Source organism: Stegostoma tigrinum, chromosome 4 (genome assembly GCF_030684315.1).
Source record: "Stegostoma tigrinum isolate sSteTig4 chromosome 4, sSteTig4.hap1, whole genome shotgun sequence".
NCBI classification, from domain to species: domain Eukaryota; kingdom Metazoa; phylum Chordata; class Chondrichthyes; order Orectolobiformes; family Stegostomatidae; genus Stegostoma; species Stegostoma tigrinum.
The window spans coordinates 641854-658544 of NC_081357.1; the positions used below are offsets into that span (position 1 = coordinate 641854).

At 59.3% G+C, this 16691-nt stretch overlaps 1 protein-coding gene across 1 annotated transcript in view; it reads right to left on the minus strand.

Moving 5' to 3' along the window:
- The window catches only part of rnf8 (ring finger protein 8, E3 ubiquitin protein ligase), a 41019-nt gene extending 29313 nt beyond the window's left edge, over positions 1-11706 (minus strand). Inside the window, exons 1-3 of the mRNA XM_059645715.1 lie at positions 11294-11706; positions 5348-5476; positions 1100-2113 (exon numbers count right to left, since the gene is read on the minus strand). Of these exons, the coding sequence (XP_059501698.1) occupies positions 1100-2113; positions 5348-5476; positions 11294-11683 (1533 nt within the window). The 5' untranslated portion in view covers positions 11684-11706. The remainder of the gene's footprint in view (positions 1-1099; positions 2114-5347; positions 5477-11293) is intronic.
- Between the last annotated feature and the right edge of the window lie 4985 nt (positions 11707-16691).

Consider the following 16691-nt stretch of genomic DNA (forward strand, 5'->3'; position numbering starts at 1 on the left):
GAGATAGAGGTATTCTTCATGGTATTTGAGAAAACAGCTAGGCAAATAAATTGGGTAAAATAGGCCTGAACATTGTTCACGCAGAGCAAGTTAACAAGAACTCTATGCTTCACTATCAGGCTTATGACACAGTAAAAAAGACTGTATTTGCTGCATATGAGTTAGTGCCCAAGACAAACAAGCAGAAGCTCTGGGATTTAAGGCCTCAATGAGCTCGATAGGCTTAAGCAAAGTAATGCTGACAGATGAGTTAGAGCATTAGAAGCTGAAACTGTGTCTGAAGCTCTCTGACAGAGTATTCTATTTGGAGAATTTAAACAAAAAGAATGACGATGGGGAAAACTCAAGAGAAACCTATAAAGTTCTATCGGGTTTGGAAAGGGTAAACACCAGATGCCAGCTCCGCGATCAGAAAGTCCACCATCAGGGGTCACAGTCTAAGGAGACAGGGTGGGCCAATTCCAACTGAGAAAAACAGGAATGTCTTCAAGACAGTGGGCAGCCTGTGGGATTCCCTGTTGCGAGAAGTGATTGAGGCCAAAACAATGATTTGATTTGATTTGATTCATGTGAGGAATGTGAGCTTCATGCCATGAAGCTATTGATTGTCAGAGCAGGTTCAGGGGGCTGAATGGCCTGCTCCTGTTCCTATTTCTAATAAGGACATAACTCAGAGCAGGAGGTGGCCAATCAGCTCCTCCAGTCTGCTCCTCTATTTAGAAAGGTCATGGCTGATCTCATCTTGGCCTCAACTCCACTTTTCCGGCCTGCTCTTTATAACGCTTCAACCTGTCGCTCATTAGAAATCTGTGCATCGTACACATACACTCAGGGAGGGACGGAGGGGGAGGGGGAGGGGGAGGGACGGAGGGGGAGGGGGAGGGGGAGGGGGAGGGGACAGAGCGAGAGAGATGGGGAGGGGACAGAGCGAGAGAGATGGGGAGGGAACAGAGCGAGAGAGATGGGGAGGGAACAGAGCGAGAGAGATGGGGAGGGAACAGAGAGAGATGGGAGGGAGGGAGAGAGAGGACAGAAACATACACACACACACAAACACTCACTCACACACACATTCCAACCCTTGTACTGGGACACCCACCTTTCGCTCCTGCTCCTCTGTGGGAAGGGTTTCACTCAGCTGCCATTCACTGCACAGCTTTCTCTGCAGTGCCTGCTGCCCTTTAACCTTGGCACCCAGCTCCTCACTGTCACTGTCATTTTCCCTGGGCACTGACAGTACCTCTGCCTGCACCTGTGATAGTGTTCTCAGTGTCCCAGATGGGCTAGAGTGAGTAGATACCCTTCTCATCTGGCTGGGGCCTGGGCGTATACACTCCGCTGTGAGTCTGTGCCCCTCTCGGCTGGGGCCTGGCTGTGTACACTCGGCTGTGAGTCTGTGCCCCTCTCGGCTGGGGCCTGGGCGTGTACACTCCGCTGTGAGTCTGTGCCCCTCTCGGCTGGGGCCTGGCTGTGTACCCTCCGCTGTGAGTCTGTGCCCCTCTCGGCTGGGGCCTGGGCGTGTACCCTCAGCTGTGAGTCTGTGCCCCTCTCGGCTGGGGCCTGGGCGTGTACCCTCAGCTGTGAGTCTGTGCCCCTCTCGGCTGGGGCCTGGGCGTATACACTCCGCTGTGAGTCTGTGCCCCTCTCGGCTGGGGCCTGGCTGTGTACCCTCGGCTGTGAGTCTGTGCCCCTCTCGGCTGGGGCCTGGCTGTGTACCCTCCGCTGTGAGTCTGTGCCCCATTCGGCTGGGGCCTGGGCATGTACCCTCGGCTGTGAGTCTGTGCCCCGCTCGGCCGGGGCAGCTGCCTGAAGAGTCTGACGGAGAGAGTCGCTGAATTTTGGTTTTACAACTCTGAGCTCCCTCTGCACCCGGTGGCCCCACCTCTTCTTCATGGCTGTGTTTACGTTTCACTCTCCCATTCCCCTTGGCTCTAGGAATGCTCCCGGAAGCTGGCTCTTCCTGCTCTCTGTGCCTTCGAGTTAGTCGATACTCATACTCTGCTCGCTCCTTATCCCGTAACGGCACTCCCAGCTGGATCACATCCCCGTCACTCAGCTGGTGAGGCTGCTGTGGTTCAATTCGCTGTCCATTCACCCACACTCCGTTCAGACTCTGTATCACAAACAGAACCGGTCAGAGGGAAGGAGCGCAGCACTTGCCCAGAACCCGCCCGGATCACAGCACCCACCCGGCACGCAGCACCCAGAACCCGCCCGGCTCACTGCACACAGCACCAGCCTGGCTCACTGCACCCAGCACCCGCCCGGCTCACTGCACCCAGCGCCTGCCCGGCTCACTGCACGCAGCGCCCGCCTGCAACGCAGCACGCTGCACCCGCCCGCACCGCAGCACACTGCAACCGCCCGGCACGCAGCACACTGCACCCACCCGCACCGCAGCACCCAGCACCCGCCCGGCCCGCAGCACACTGCACCCGCCCGCACCGCAGCACCCAGCACCCGCCCGGCACGCAGCACCCTGCACCCGCCTGGCCCCGCAGCACCCAGCACCCGCCCGGCCCGCAGCACACTGCACACGCCCGGCCCGTAGCACACTGCACCCGCCCGGCACGCAGCACCCAGCACCCGCCCGGCACGCAGCACACTGCACCCGCCCGGCTCGCAGCACACTGCACCCGCCCGGCTCGCAGCACCCAGCACCCGCCCGGGTCGAGCACACTGCACCCACCCGGCCCGCAGCACTCAGCACCCGACCGGCCCGCAGCACCCAGCACCCGCCCGACACGCAGCACCCAATTCAGCTGATCGCAGCACCAAATATGGACCTCAAGGCAGGTCAGTTGGATTGAAAGTAAGTGCTAACAGTGGTTAGAGGGGCTGATCGGCGTGGTTCAGCAATACCTGGTTCGAGGGGCTGAATGGCCTGGTTCATCGATAACTGGTTCGAGGGGCTGAGTAGTTTGGGTGTGGTAACACTGGTTAGAGGGGCTGAATGGCCCGGGTGAGGTAACACCGGTTAGAGGGGCTGAATGGCCCGGGTGTGGTAACACCGGTTAGACGGGCTGAATGGCCCGGGTGTGGTAACACCGGTTAGAGGGGCTGAATGGCCCGGGTGTGGTAACACCGGTTAGAGGGGGTTGAATGGCCCGGGTGTGGTAACACCGGTTAGAGGGGCTGAATGGCCCGGGTGTGGTAGCACCGGTTAGAGGGGCTGAATGGCCCGGGTGTGGTAACACCGGTTAGAGGGGCTGAATGGCCCGGGTGTGGTAACACCGGTTAGAGGGGCTGAATGGCCCGGGTGTGGTAACACCGGTTAGAGGGGCTGAATGGCCCGGGTGTGGTAACACCGGTTAGAGGGGCTGAATGGCCCGGGTGTGGTAACACCGGTTAGAGGGGCTGAATGGCCCGGGTGTGGTAACAATGGTTAGAGGGGCTGAATGGCCCGGGTGTGGCAACACCGGTTAGAGGGGCTGAATGGCCCGGGTGTGGTAACACCGGTTAAAGGGGCTGAATGGCCCGGGTGTGGTAACACCGGTTAGAGGGGCTGAATGGCCCGGGTGTGGTAACACCGGTTAGAGGGGCTGAATGGCCCGGGTGTGGTAACACCGGTTAGAGGGGCTGAACGGCCCGGGTGTGGTAACAACGGTTAGAGGGGCTGAATGGCCCGGGTGTGGCAACACCGGTTAGAGGGGCTGAATGGCCCGGGCGTGGTAACACCGGTTAGAGGGTCTGAATGGCCCGGGCGTGGTAACACCGGTTAGAGGGTTGAATGGCCCGGGTGTGGTAACACCGGTTAGAAGGGCTGAATGGCCTGGGTGTGGTAACACCGGTTAGAGGGGCTGAATGGCCCGGGTGTGGTAACACCGGTTAGAGGGGCTGAATGGCCCGGGTGTGGTAACACCGGTTAGAGGGGCTGAATGGCCCGGGTGTGGTAACACCGGTTAGAAGGGCTGAATGGCCTGGGTGTGGTAACACCGGTTAGAGGGGCTGAATGGCCCGGGTGTGGTAACACCGGTTAGAGGGGCTGAATGGCCCGGGTGTGGTAACACCGGTTAGAGGGGCTGAATGGCCCGGGTGTGGTAACGCCGGTTACAGGGGCTGAATGGCCTGGGTGTGGTAACGCCGGTTAGAGGGGGTTGAATGGCCCGGGTGTGGTAACACCGGTTAGAGGGGCTGAATGGCCCGGGTGTGGTAACACCGGTTAGAGGGGCTGAATGGCCCGGGTGTGGTAACACCGGTTAGAGGGGGTTGAATGGCCCGGGTGTGGTAACACCGGTTAGAGGGGGTTGAATGGCCCGGGTGTGGTAACACCGGTTAGAGGGTTGAATGGCCCGGGTGTGGTAACACCGGTTAGAGGGTTGAATGGCCCGGGTGTGGTAACACCGGTTAGACGGGCTGAATGGCCCGGGTGTGGTAACACCGGTTAGAGGGGGTTGAATGGCCCGGGTGTGGTAACACCGGTTAGAGGGGCTGAATGGCCTGGGTGTGGTAACACCGGTTAGAGGGGCTGAATGGCCCGTGTGTGGTAACACCGGTTAGAGGGGCTGAATGGCCCGGGTGTGGTAACACCGGTTAGAAGGGCTGAATGGCCTGGGTGTGGTAACACCGGTTAGAGGGGCTGAATGGCCCGGGTGTGGTAACACCGGTTAGAGGGGCTGAATGGCCCGGGTGTGGTAACACCGGTTAGAGGGGCTGAATGGCCCGGGTGTGGTAACGCTGGTTACAGGGGCTGAATGGCCTGGGTGTGGTAACGCCGGTTAGAGGGGGTTGAATGGCCCGGGTGTGGTAACACCGGTTAGAGGGGCTGAATGGCCCGGGTGTGGTAACACCGGTTAGAGGGGCTGAATGGCCCGGGTGTGGTAACACCGGTTAGAGGGGCTGAATGGCCCGGGTGTGGTAACACCGGTTAGAGGGTCTGAATGGCCCGGGTGTGGTAACACCGGTTAGAGGGTCTGAATGGCCCGGGTGTGGTAACACCGGTTAGAAGGGCTGAATGGCCCGGGTGTGGTAACACCGGTTAGAGGGGCTGAATGGCCCGGGTGTGGTAACACCGGTTAGAGGGGCTGAATGGCCCAGGTGTGGTAACACCGGTTAGAGGGGGTTGAATGGCCCGGGTGTGGTAACACCGATTAGACGGGCTGAATGGCCCGGGTGTGGTAACACCGGTTAGAGGGGCTGAATGGCCGGGTGTGGTAACACCGGTTAGAGGGGCTGAATGGCCCGGGTGTGGTAACACCGGTTAGAGGGGGTTGAATGGCCCGGGTGTGGTAACACCGGTTAGAGGGGGTTGAATGGCCCGGGTGTGGTAACACCGGTTAGAGGGGGTTGAATGGCCCGGGTGTGGTAACACCGGTTAGAGGGGCTGAATGGCCCAGGTGTGGGATACCTGGTTGTCAATGACGAGGCAGTGTCCCTCTGAAGTGAGGCGAAAGGTGCAGTGATTGCGGGAAACCATCAGGGGGCAGCTCCTGGCCAGGATGCGGTGAGTGACCCCGAGGCCACGGCCCATGGTCACCTGCAAACAGACAAACCATTGGCTAAACAAAGGCAGAGGAACCGGACACATCCCTCCTCTCTCACTCTCTAACGATACAGCATCACATACACGGCCTAACTACACACGGTCAGCGTGGCTTTCTGAGGGGCGGCTCACATCTTACTGACTCGACTGAATTTATTGAGGAGGTGACGAAGGTGATCGCTGAGGGGAGAGCAGCGGATGTTGTTTACATGGATTTTCGTCAGGCTTTCGACAAGCTCCCTCACGGTACGCCCATCCAGAAGATTAAGGTGCACGGGATCCACGGTGACTTGGCCGAGTGGATTCAGAATCGGTTCGTACATAGAAGGCAGGGGGTAGTGGTGAAAGGGGGTTTTTCAGGCTGGAGGTCTGTGCCTAGTGGCTGTTCTGCAGGGATCTGTACTGGGACCTTGGCTGTTGGGTTGTCGGTAAGATTATTGATAATGTGGATGAGCAGAGAGATCTCAATCCATGTTCGTTGATCCCTGGAAGTTGCCACACAGGTTGACAGGGCTGTTAAGAAGGCATACAGTGTTTTAGTTGTTATTAATAGAGGGATCGAGTTCCGGAACCAAGAGGTTATGGTGAAGCTGTACAAAACTCTGGTGCGGCCGCACTTGGAGTATTGTGTACAGTTCTGGTCACCGCATTATAAGAAGGATGTGGAAGCTTTGGAAAGGGTGCAGAGGGGATTTACTAGGATGTTGCCTGGTATGGAGGGAAGGTCTTATGAGGAAAGGGTGAGGGACTTGAGGCTGTTTTCATTAGAGAGAAGAAGGTTAAGAGGTGACTTAATAGAGACATACAAGATGATCAGAGGATTAGATAGGATGGGCAGCAAGAGCCCTTTTCCCAGGATGGAGATGACTAGCACGAGGGAGCATAGCTTTAAATTGAGGGGTGACAGATATAGGACAGATGTCAGAGGTAGTTTCTTTACTCAGAGAGTAGTAAGGGCAGGGAATGCCCTGCCTGCAGCAGTAGTCGAATCACCAAGTTTAAGGGCATTTAAATGGTCGTTGGATAAACATATGGATGATAATGGAATAGTGTAGGTTAGATGGGCTTCAGATTGGTTTTACAGGTTCCACTCTCTCTCTGTAATTAGTGTATATTATGGTATTATTATAGTCTGTATAACCCTGTCCCGGTCTGATATACCCTCTCTCTCTCTCTCTCTGTAATTGGTGTATATTATGGTATTATTATGGTCTGTATAACCCTGTCCATGTCTGATACACCCACTCTCTCCTGTAATTGGTGTATATTATGATATTATTATAGTCTGTATAACCCTGTCCCTGTCTGATATACCCACTCTCTCTCTCTCTCTCTGTAATTAGTGCATATTATGGTATTATTATGGTCTGTATAACCATGTCCCTGTCTGATATACCCACTCTCTCTCTGTAATTGGTGTATATTATGGTATTATTATGGTCTGTATAACCCTGTCCCTGTCTGATACACCCACTCTCTCTCTCTGTAGTTAGTGTATATTATGGTCTGTATAACCCTGTCCCTGTCTGATGTACCCACTCTCTCTCTCTAATTGGTGTATATTATGGTATTATTATGGTCTGTATAACCCTGTCCCTGTCTGATATACCCACTCTCTCTCTCTGTAATTAGTGTATATTATGCTATTATTATGGTCTGTATAACCCTGTCCCTTTCTGATATAGCCACTCTCTCTCTCTCTGTCTCTCTGTAATTGGTGTATATTACGGTATTAGAACATAGAACATAGAACAGTACAGCACAGAACAGGCCCTTCAGCCCACAATGTTGTGCCGACCATTGATCCTCATGTAAGCACCCTCAAATTTCTGTGACCATATACATGTCCAGCAGTCTCTTAAATGACCCCAATGACCTTGCTTCCACAACTGCTGCTGGCAACGCATTCCATGCTCTCACAACTCTCTGCGTAAAGAACCTGCCTCTGACATCCCCTATATACTTTCCACCAACCAGCTTAAAACTATGACCCCTCGTGCTAGCCATTTCTGCCCTGGGAAATAGTCTCTGGCTATCAACTCTATCTATGCCTCTCATTATCTTGTATACCTCAATTAGGTCCCCTCTCCTCCTCCTTTTCTCCAATGAAAAGAGACCGAGCTCAGTCAACCTCTCTTCATAAGATAAGCCCTCCAGTCCAGGCAGCATCCTGGTAAACCTCCTCTGAACCCTCTCCAAAGCATCCTTATGGTCTGTCTCACCTTGTCCCTGTCTGATATACCCACTCTCTCTCTCTGTAATTGGTGTATATTATGGTATTATTATGGTCTGTTTAACCCTGTCCCAGTCTGATATACCCTCTCTCTCTCTCTCTGTAATTGGTGTATATTGTGGTATTATTATAGTCTGTATAACCCTGTTCCTGTCTGATATACCCACTCTCTCTCTCTGTAATTGGTGTATATTATGGTGTGTTTAACCCTGTCCCTGTCTGATATACCCACTCTCTCTCTCTCTCTCTCTCTCTCTCTGTAATTGGCGTATATTACGGAATTATTATGGTCTGTATAACCCTGTCCCGGTCTGATATACCCACTCTCTCTCTCTGTAACTGGTGTATATTATGGTCTGTTTAACCCTGTTCCTGTCTGATATACCCTCTCTCTCTCTCTCTCTGTAATTAGTGTATATTATGGTATTATTATGGTCTGTTTAACCCTGTCCCAGTCTGATATACCCTCTCTCTCTCTCTCTCTCTCTCTCTCTGTAATTAGTGTATATTATGGTATTATTATGGTCTGTTTAACCCTGTCCCAGTCTGATATACTCTCTCTCTCTCTCTCTGTAATTGGTGTATATTATGGTATTATTATGGTCTGTTTAACCCTGTCCCTGTCTGATATACCCACTCTCCCTCTGTAATTGGTGTATATTGTGGTATTATTATGGTCTGTTTAACCCTGTCCCTGTCTGATATACCCACTCTCTCTCTCTGTAATTGGTGTATATTATGGTATTATTATGGTCTGTATAACCCTGTCCCTGTCTGATATACCCACTCTCTCTCTGTAATTGGTGTATATTATGGTATTATTATGGTCTGTATAACCCTGTCCCTGTCTGATATACCCACTCTCTCTCTTTGTAATTGGTGTATATTATGAAATTATTATGGTCTGTATAACCCTGTCCTGGTCTGATGTACTCACTCTCTCTCTGTCTGTAATTGGTGTATATTATGGTATTATTATGGTCTGTATAACCCTGTCCCTGTCTGATATACCCACTCTCTCTCTCTCTCTGTAATTGGTGTATATGATGGTATTATTATGGTCTGTTTAACCCTGTCCCTGTCTGATATTCCCTCTCTCTCTCTGTAATTGGTGTATATTATGGTATTATTATGGTCTGTAGAACCCTGTCCCTGTCTGATATACCCACTCTCTCTCTCTCTGTAATTAGTGTATATTATGGTATTATTATGGTCTGTTTAACCCTGTCCCTGTCTGATATTCCCTCTCTCTCTCTCTGTCATTGGTGTATATTATGGTATTATTATGGTCTGTATAACCCTGTCCCTGTCTGATATACCCACTCTCTCTCTGTAATTAGTGTATATTATGGTATTATTATAGTCTGTATAACCCTGTCCCAGTCTGATATACCCACTCTCTCTCTCTCTCTCTCTGTAATTGGTGTATATTATGGTATTATTATGGTCTGTATAACCCTGTCCCTGTCTGATATACCCACTCTCTCTCTGTAACTGGTGTACATTATGGTCTGTTTAACCCTGTTCCTGTCTGATATACCCACTCTCTCTCTGTAATTAGTGTATATTATGGTATTATTATAGTCTGTATAACCCTGTCCCTGTCTGATATACCCACTCTCTCTCTCTGTAATTAGTGTATATTATGGTATTATTATAGTCTGTTTAACCCTGTCCCTGTCTGATATACCCACTCTCTCTCTCTCTCTGTAATTGGTGTATATTATGGTATTATTATGGTCTGTATAACCCTGTCCCTGTCTGATATAACCACTCTCTCTCTCCGTAATTAGTGTATATTATGGTATTATTATAGTCTGTATAGCCCTGTCCCTGTCTGATATACCCACTCTCTCTCTCTGTAATTAGTGTATATTATGGTATTATTATAGTCTGTATAACCCTGTCCGTGTCTGATATACCCACTCTCTCTCTCTGTAATTAGTGTATATTATGGTATTATTATAGTCTGTATAACCCTGTCCCTGTCTGATATACCCACTCTCTCTCTGTAATTGGTGTATATTATGGTATTATTATGGTCTGATTAACCCTGTCCCTGTCTGATATACCCACTCTCTCTCTGTAATTGGTGTATATTATGGTATTATTATAGTCTGTATAACCCTGTCCCTGTCTGATATACCCACTCTCTCTCTGTAATTGGTGTATATTATGGTATTATTATGGTCTGTATAACCCTGTTCCTGTCTGATATACCCTCTCTCTCTGTAATTGGTGTATATTATGGTATTATTATAGTCTGTATAACCCTGTCCGTGTCTGATATACCCACTCTCTCTCTCTGTAATTAGTGTATATTATGGTATTATTATGGTCTGTATAATCCTGTTCCTGTCTGATATACCCTCTCTCTCTCTCTCTCTCTCTCTCTCTGTAATTGGTGTATATTATGGTATTATTATTGGTCTGTATAACCCTGTCCCTGTCTGATATACCCACTCTCTCTCTCTGTAATTGGTGTATATTATGGTATTATTATAGTCTGTTTAACCCTGTCCCTGTCTGATATACCCACTCTCTCTCTCTCTCTGTAATTAGTGTATATTATGGTATTATTATGGTCTGTATAACCCTGTCCATGTCTGATGTACCCACTCTCTCTCTGTAATTAGTGTATATTACGGTATTATTATAGTCTGTATAACCCTGTCCCTGTCTGATATACCCACTCTCTCTCTGTAATTAGTGTATATTATGGTATTATTATGGTCTGTATAACCCTGTCCGTGTCTGATATACCCACTCTCCCTCTCTCTCTCTGTAATTGGTGTATATTATGGTATTATTATAGTCTGTTTAACCCTGTCCCGGTCTGATGTACCCTCTCTCTCTCTCTCTGTATTGGTGTATATTATGGTATTATTATAGTCTGTATAACCCTGTCCCTGTCTGATATACCCTCTCTCTCTCTCTCTCTGTAATTAGTGTATATTATGGTATTATTATGGTCTGTTTAACCCTGTCCCTGTCTGATATACCCTCTCTCTCTCTCTCTCTCTGTAATTAGTGTATATTATGGTATTATTATGGTCTGTTTAACCCTGTCCCTGTCTGATATACCCACTCTCTCTGTAACTGGTGTATATTATGGTATTATTATGGTCTGTTTAACCCTGTCCCTGTCTGATATACCCTCTCTCTCTCTCTCTCTGTAATTAGTGTATATTATGGTATTATTATGGTCTGTATAACCCTGTCCCTGTCTGATATACCCTCTCTCTCTCTCTCTCTGTAATTAGTGTATATTATGGTATTATTATGGTCTGTATAACCCTGTCCCTGTCTGATATACCCACTCTCTCTCTGTAACTGGTGTATATTATGGTATTATTATAGTCTGTATAACCCTGTCCCTGTCTGATATACCCACTCTCTCTGTAATTGGTGTATATTATGGTCTGTATTATATTATTTTGTCCTCCTGCCTCAGAGATAGGTTACTACACTCCCCGATATTATTTTGTATTAAACCCCCCCCCCCCCCAACACACTCTCTGTGATGATGATAACGATATGATTATGTTCTGTAATAATTACAGTTTAATTATTTTTACCTCTGCCCCCTGCCTGCCCTCCAGCTGCACTCTCTCTCCCTCTGATCCGAGTCTCTCCAGGATCCACTCCCCCCTGGAGCTCGTCTCCGCCATCTTCCGGGGCAACACTCCTCCAGCGCCGAGCGCCGAGTGCCGAGCGCATCGACCCGCTCCTCCAGCGCCGAGCCCCGAGCGCATCGACCCGCTCCTCCAGCGCCCACAGCCGAGCGCATCGACCCGTTCCTCCAGCGCCGAGCGCCGAGCGCATCGACCCGCTCCTCCAGCGCCCACAGCCGAGAGCCGAGCGCATCGACCCGCTCCTCCAGAACCCACAGCCGAGAGCTGAGAGCATCGATCCACCCTAAGATAACAAAGTGTGGAGCTGGATGAACACAGCAGGCCGAGCAGCATCTCAGGAGCACAAAAGCTGAAGTTTCCAGCCTGACCCCTCCACAGAGGCTGGGAGACCAACTTCCTCCTCCAGGGGGCGGAGTCCGTTCAATGGGGCGTGGTCCGTGGGGCTGGAGGGGCGGGGCCATGGAGACGTCGGGGGCGGAGTCCGTTCAATGGGGCGTGGTCCTTGTGGTTGGAGGGGCGGGGCCAGGTGCTGTTTCGGATCAGTGGGCGGGGTCAGAGCCGTATCGGGGCCCCCGGGCAGGCCGGCTCCGCGCGTGCGCGCTGCTGTCGCCCAGGCCTGAGCCTGAGGCCTGTTCCGTGGAGCCGGCCGCTGCGCCTCACCGAGTAGGAGCGGCCGACGGTCGGGCCTGGGCCCAGCGAGCACACCGCACGGAGAGCCCGGCCATCACCACCGCAGCGATGAAGCGCCGGGCCCCGGGCTCCGGCCTGGAGCTTGGTCCCCCCAGCAGCCGGCGGAGGATCGAGGAGCTCGGGCTGAGCCTCAGCTCAACATCGGAGGAAGAGACACCGGGACCGGGGGCAGGGGGCCCGGGGTGAGACCCGGGGGGCGGTGTGGTGGGGGAGGGCGTGGCCGGCCCGGGGTGAGCGGGGGGGGGTGAGGGGGTGGCCGACCCGGGGTGAGCCGGGGGGGGGGGGTGAGGGGGGTGGCCGACCCGGGGTGAGCCGGGGGGGGGGGGTGAGGGGGTGGCCGACCCGGGGTGAGCCGGGGGGGGGGGGGTGGCCGACCCGGGGTGAGCCGGGGGGGGGGGGGTGAGGGGGTGGCCGACCCGGGGTGAGCCGGGGGGGGGGTGGGTGAGGGGGGTGGCCGACCCGGGGTGAGCCGGGGCGGGGGGGGGGGGGGGGGGGTGAGGGGGTGGCCGACCCGGGGTGAGCCGGGGCGGGGGGGGTGGGGTGAGGGGGTGAGCCGGGGGTGAGGGGGTGGCCGGCCCGGGGTGAGCCGGGGGGGTGGGGGTGAGGGGGTGGCCGGCCCGGGGTGAGCCGGGGTGAGCCGGGGGTTGGGGGTGAGGGGGTGGCCGGCCCGGGGTGAGCCGGGAGGGGTGGCCGGCCCGGGGTGAGCCGGGGGGGTGGGGGTGAGGGGGTGGCCGGCCCGGGGTGAGCCGGGGGGGTGGGGGTGAGGGGGTGTGGCCGGCCCGGGGTGAGCCGGGGGGGGTGGGGGTGAGGGGGTGGCCGGCCCGGGGTGAGCCGGGGGGGGGTGGCCGGCCCGGGGTGAGCCGGGGGGGGTGGGGGTGAGGGGGTGGCCGGCCCGGGGTGAGCCGGGGGGGGGGTGGCCGACCCGGGGTGAGCCGGGGGGGGGGGTGGCCGACCCGGGGTGAGCCGGGGGGGGGGTGGCCGACCCGGGGTGAGCCGGGGGGGGGGTGGCCGACCCGGGGTGAGCCGGGGGGGGGCGGGGGGGGGTGAGGGGGTGGCCGACCCGGGGTGAGCCGGGGGGGCGGGGGGGGTGAGGGGGGTGGCCGACCCGGGGTGAGCCGGGGGGGGGGTGGCCGACCCGGGGTGAGCCGGGGGGGCGGGGGGGTGAGGGGGTGGCCGACCCGGGGGGGGGGTGGCCGACCCGGGGTGAGCCGGGGGGGCGGGGGGGGGTGAGGGGGTGGCCGACCCGGGGTGAGCCGGGGGGGGGTGGCCGACCCGGGGTGAGCCGGGGGGGGGTGGCCGACCCGGGGTGAGCCGGGGGGGGCGGGGGGGGGTGAGGGGGGTGGCCGACCCGGGGTGAGCCGGGGGGGGGGTGGCCGACCCGGGGGTGAGCCGGGGGGGGGGTGGCCGAGCCGGGGGGGGCGGGGGGGGTGAGGGGGTGGCCGACCCGGGGTGAGCCGGGGGGGGGGTGGCCGACCCGGGGTGAGCCGGGGGGGGGGTGGCCGACCCGGGGTGAGCCGGGGGGGGGGTGGCCGACCCGGGGTGAGCCGGGGTGGGGGGGGGTGAGGGGGTGGCCGACCCGGGGGGGGGTGGCCGACCCGGGGTGAGCCGGGGGGGGGGGGGGTGGTGAGGGGGTGGCCGACCCGGGGTGAGCCGGGGGGGGGGTGGCCGACCCGGGGTGAGCCGGGGGGGGGTGGCCGACCCGGGGTGAGCCGGGGGGGGGGGGTGGCCGACCCGGGGGTGAGCCGGGGGGGGGGTGGCCGGCCCGGGGTGAGCCGGGGGGGGGGGGGGTGAGGGGGTGGCCGACCCGGGGTGAGCCGGGGGGGGGTGGCCGGCCCGGGGTGAGCCGGGGGGTGGGGGTGAGGGGGTGGCCGACCCGGGGTGAGCCGGGGGGGGGGGCGGGTGAGGGGGTGGCCGGCCCGGGGTGAGCCGTGGGGGTGGGGGGTGAGAGGGTGGCCGGCCCGGGGTGAGCCGTGGGGGTGGGGAGGGTGAGGGGGTGGCCGACCCGGGGTGAGCCGGGGTGGGGGGGGGGGGGTGGCCGACCCGGGGTGAGCCGGGGGGGGGTGGCCGGCCCGGGGTGAGCCGGGGGGGGTGGGGAGGGGGTGGCCGACCCGGGGTGAGCCGGGGGTGGTGGCCGGCCCGGGGTGAGCCGGGGGGGGGGCGGTGAGGGGGGTGAGGGGGTGGCCGAGCCGGGGGGGGGGGTGGCCGACCCGGGGTGAGCCGGGGGGGTGAGGGGGTGGCCGACCCGGGGTGAGCCGGGGGGGGGGGGTGGCCGAGCCGGGGTGAGCCGCGGGGGGGGGGGGGGGGGGTGAGGGGGTGGCCGACCCGGGGTGAGCCGGGGGGGGGGGGGGGTGAGGGGGGTGGCCGACCCGGGGTGAGCCGGGGGGGGGGGGGGGGGGGGTGAGGGGGGTGGCCGACCCGGGGTGAGCCGGGGCGGGGGGGGGTGGTGAGGGGGTGGCCGGCCCGGGGTGAGCCGTGTGGGTGGGGGTGAGGGGGTGGCCGGCCCGGGGTGAGCCCGGGGGGTGAGGGGGTGGCCGGCCCGGGGTGAGCCGGGGGTGAGGGGGGTGGCCGGCCCGGGGTGAGCCGGGGGGGTGGGGGTGAGGGGGTGGCCGGCCCGGGGTGAGCCGGGGGGGGTGGGGGTGAGGGGGGTGGCCGGCCCGGGGTGAGCCGGGGGGGGGTGGCCGGCCGGGGTGAGCCGGGGGGTTGGGGGTGAGGGGGTGGCCGGCCCGGGGTGAGCCGGGAGGGGGTGGCCGGCCCGGGGTGAGCCGGGGGGGTGGGGGTGAGGGGGTGGCCGGCCCGGGGTGAGCCGGGGGGGTGGGGGTGAGGGGGTGGCCGGCCCGGGGTGAGCCGGGGGGGGTGGCCGGCCCGGGGTGAGCCGGGGGGGTGGGGGTGAGGGGGTGGCCGGCCCGGGGTGAGCCGGGGGGGGGTGGCCGGCCCGGGGTGAGCCGGCGGGGGGGGGGCGCGGCCCGGGGGAGAGCCGTGGGGGGTGGGGGTGAGGGGGGTGGCCGGCCCGGGGTGAGCCGTGGGGGTGGGGGTGAGGGGGTGGCCGGCCCGGGGTGAGCCGTGGGGGTGGGGGTGAGGGGGTGGCCGGCCCGGGGTGAGCCGGCGGGGGGGGGTGAGGCGGTGGCCGGCCCGGGGTGAGCCGTGGGGGTGGGGTGTGATGGGGTGGCCGGCCCGGGGTGTGGGTGAGGGGGTGGCCGGCCCGGGGTGAGCCGGGGTGGGGGGGTGGGGGTGAGGGGGGTGGCCGGCCCGGGGGGGGTGGGGGTGAGGGGGTGGCCGGCCCGGGGTGAGCCGGGGTGGGGGTGGGGAGTGAGGGGGGTGGCCGGCCCGGGGGGGTGGGGGTGCGGGGGGTGGCCGGCCCGCGGTGAGCCGGGGGGGGTGGGGGTGAGGGGGGTGGCCGGCCCGGGGTGAGCCGGGGGGGGGTGGCCGGCCCGGGGTGAGCCGGGGGGGGTGGGGGTGAGGGGGTGGCCGGCCCGGGGTGAGCCGGGGGGGGTGGGGGTGAGGGGGTGGCCGGCCCGGGGTGAGCCGGGGGGGGGGGGGGGGGTGAGGGGGTGGCCGACCCGGGGTGAGCCGGGGCGGGGGGGGGGGGGTGAGGGGGTGGCCGGCCCGGGGTGAGCCGTGTGGGTGGGGGTGAGGGGTTGGCCGGCCCGGGGTGAGCCGGGGGGGTGGGGGTGAGCGGGTGGCCGGCCCGGGGTGAGCCGGGGGTGAGGGGGTGGCCGGCCCGGGGTGAGCCGGGGGGTGAGGGGGTGGGCCGGCCCGGGGTGAGCCGGGGGGGTGGGGGTGAGGGGGTGGCCGGCCCGGGGTGAGCCGTGGGGGGGGGTTGGGGGTGGGGGTGTGGGTGAGGGGGTGGCCGGCCCGGGGTGTGGGTGAGGGGGTGGCCGGCCCGGGGGGGTGGGGGTGGGGGTGAGGGGGGTGGCCGGCCCGGGGGTGAGCCGGGGGGGGGGGTGGGGGTGAGGGGGGTGAGCCGGGCTTGCTGGGGGGCACCTGGGCTGTTCACAACATACACTAACACATTGGATGCACAGTCTCCAAATGTACAGACAGCTCCACGCTGGGTGACAGTGTGTGCTGTGGGGAGGATGCCCTGTGGCTGCAGGGTTACTTGGGCAGGCTGGCTGTGTGGGCAACAGCCATATAATGTGGGTAAATGTGAGGGGGGTTATCCACGATGGTCACAAAAGCAGGGGGAGGCAGGTGACAGTTTAGGGAAAGGTGAGGTACAGTGAGGCCTGGATGTCATGGTGTGGAACACTCGCTGAAGGGTGGCAGCAGCTGTGAGGAATGTCAATGGCACGCTGGCCTTCATAGCGAGAGGATTGGAGTATCAGAGTCAGGACGTACTGCTGCAGTTACACAGGGCCTTGGTGAAGCCACACCTCGGGTATTGTGTGCAGTTTTAGCCTCCTAGACTGAGGAAGGACACTGTCGCTACTGAGGGAGTGCAGTGAAGGTTCACCAGACTCCATCCTGGGATAGCAGGACTGACAGATGGGGAAAGACCGGATCGACTGGGCTGTGGAATTCTCTCCCACAGGAAGCTGGATATATTCAGGAGGGAGCTGGACAAGGCCCTTACAGCTGAAGGGATCGAGGGGTATGGAGAGAAAGTGGGAATGGGATACTGGGATTGCATGGATCAGCAGAGGAATGGTGG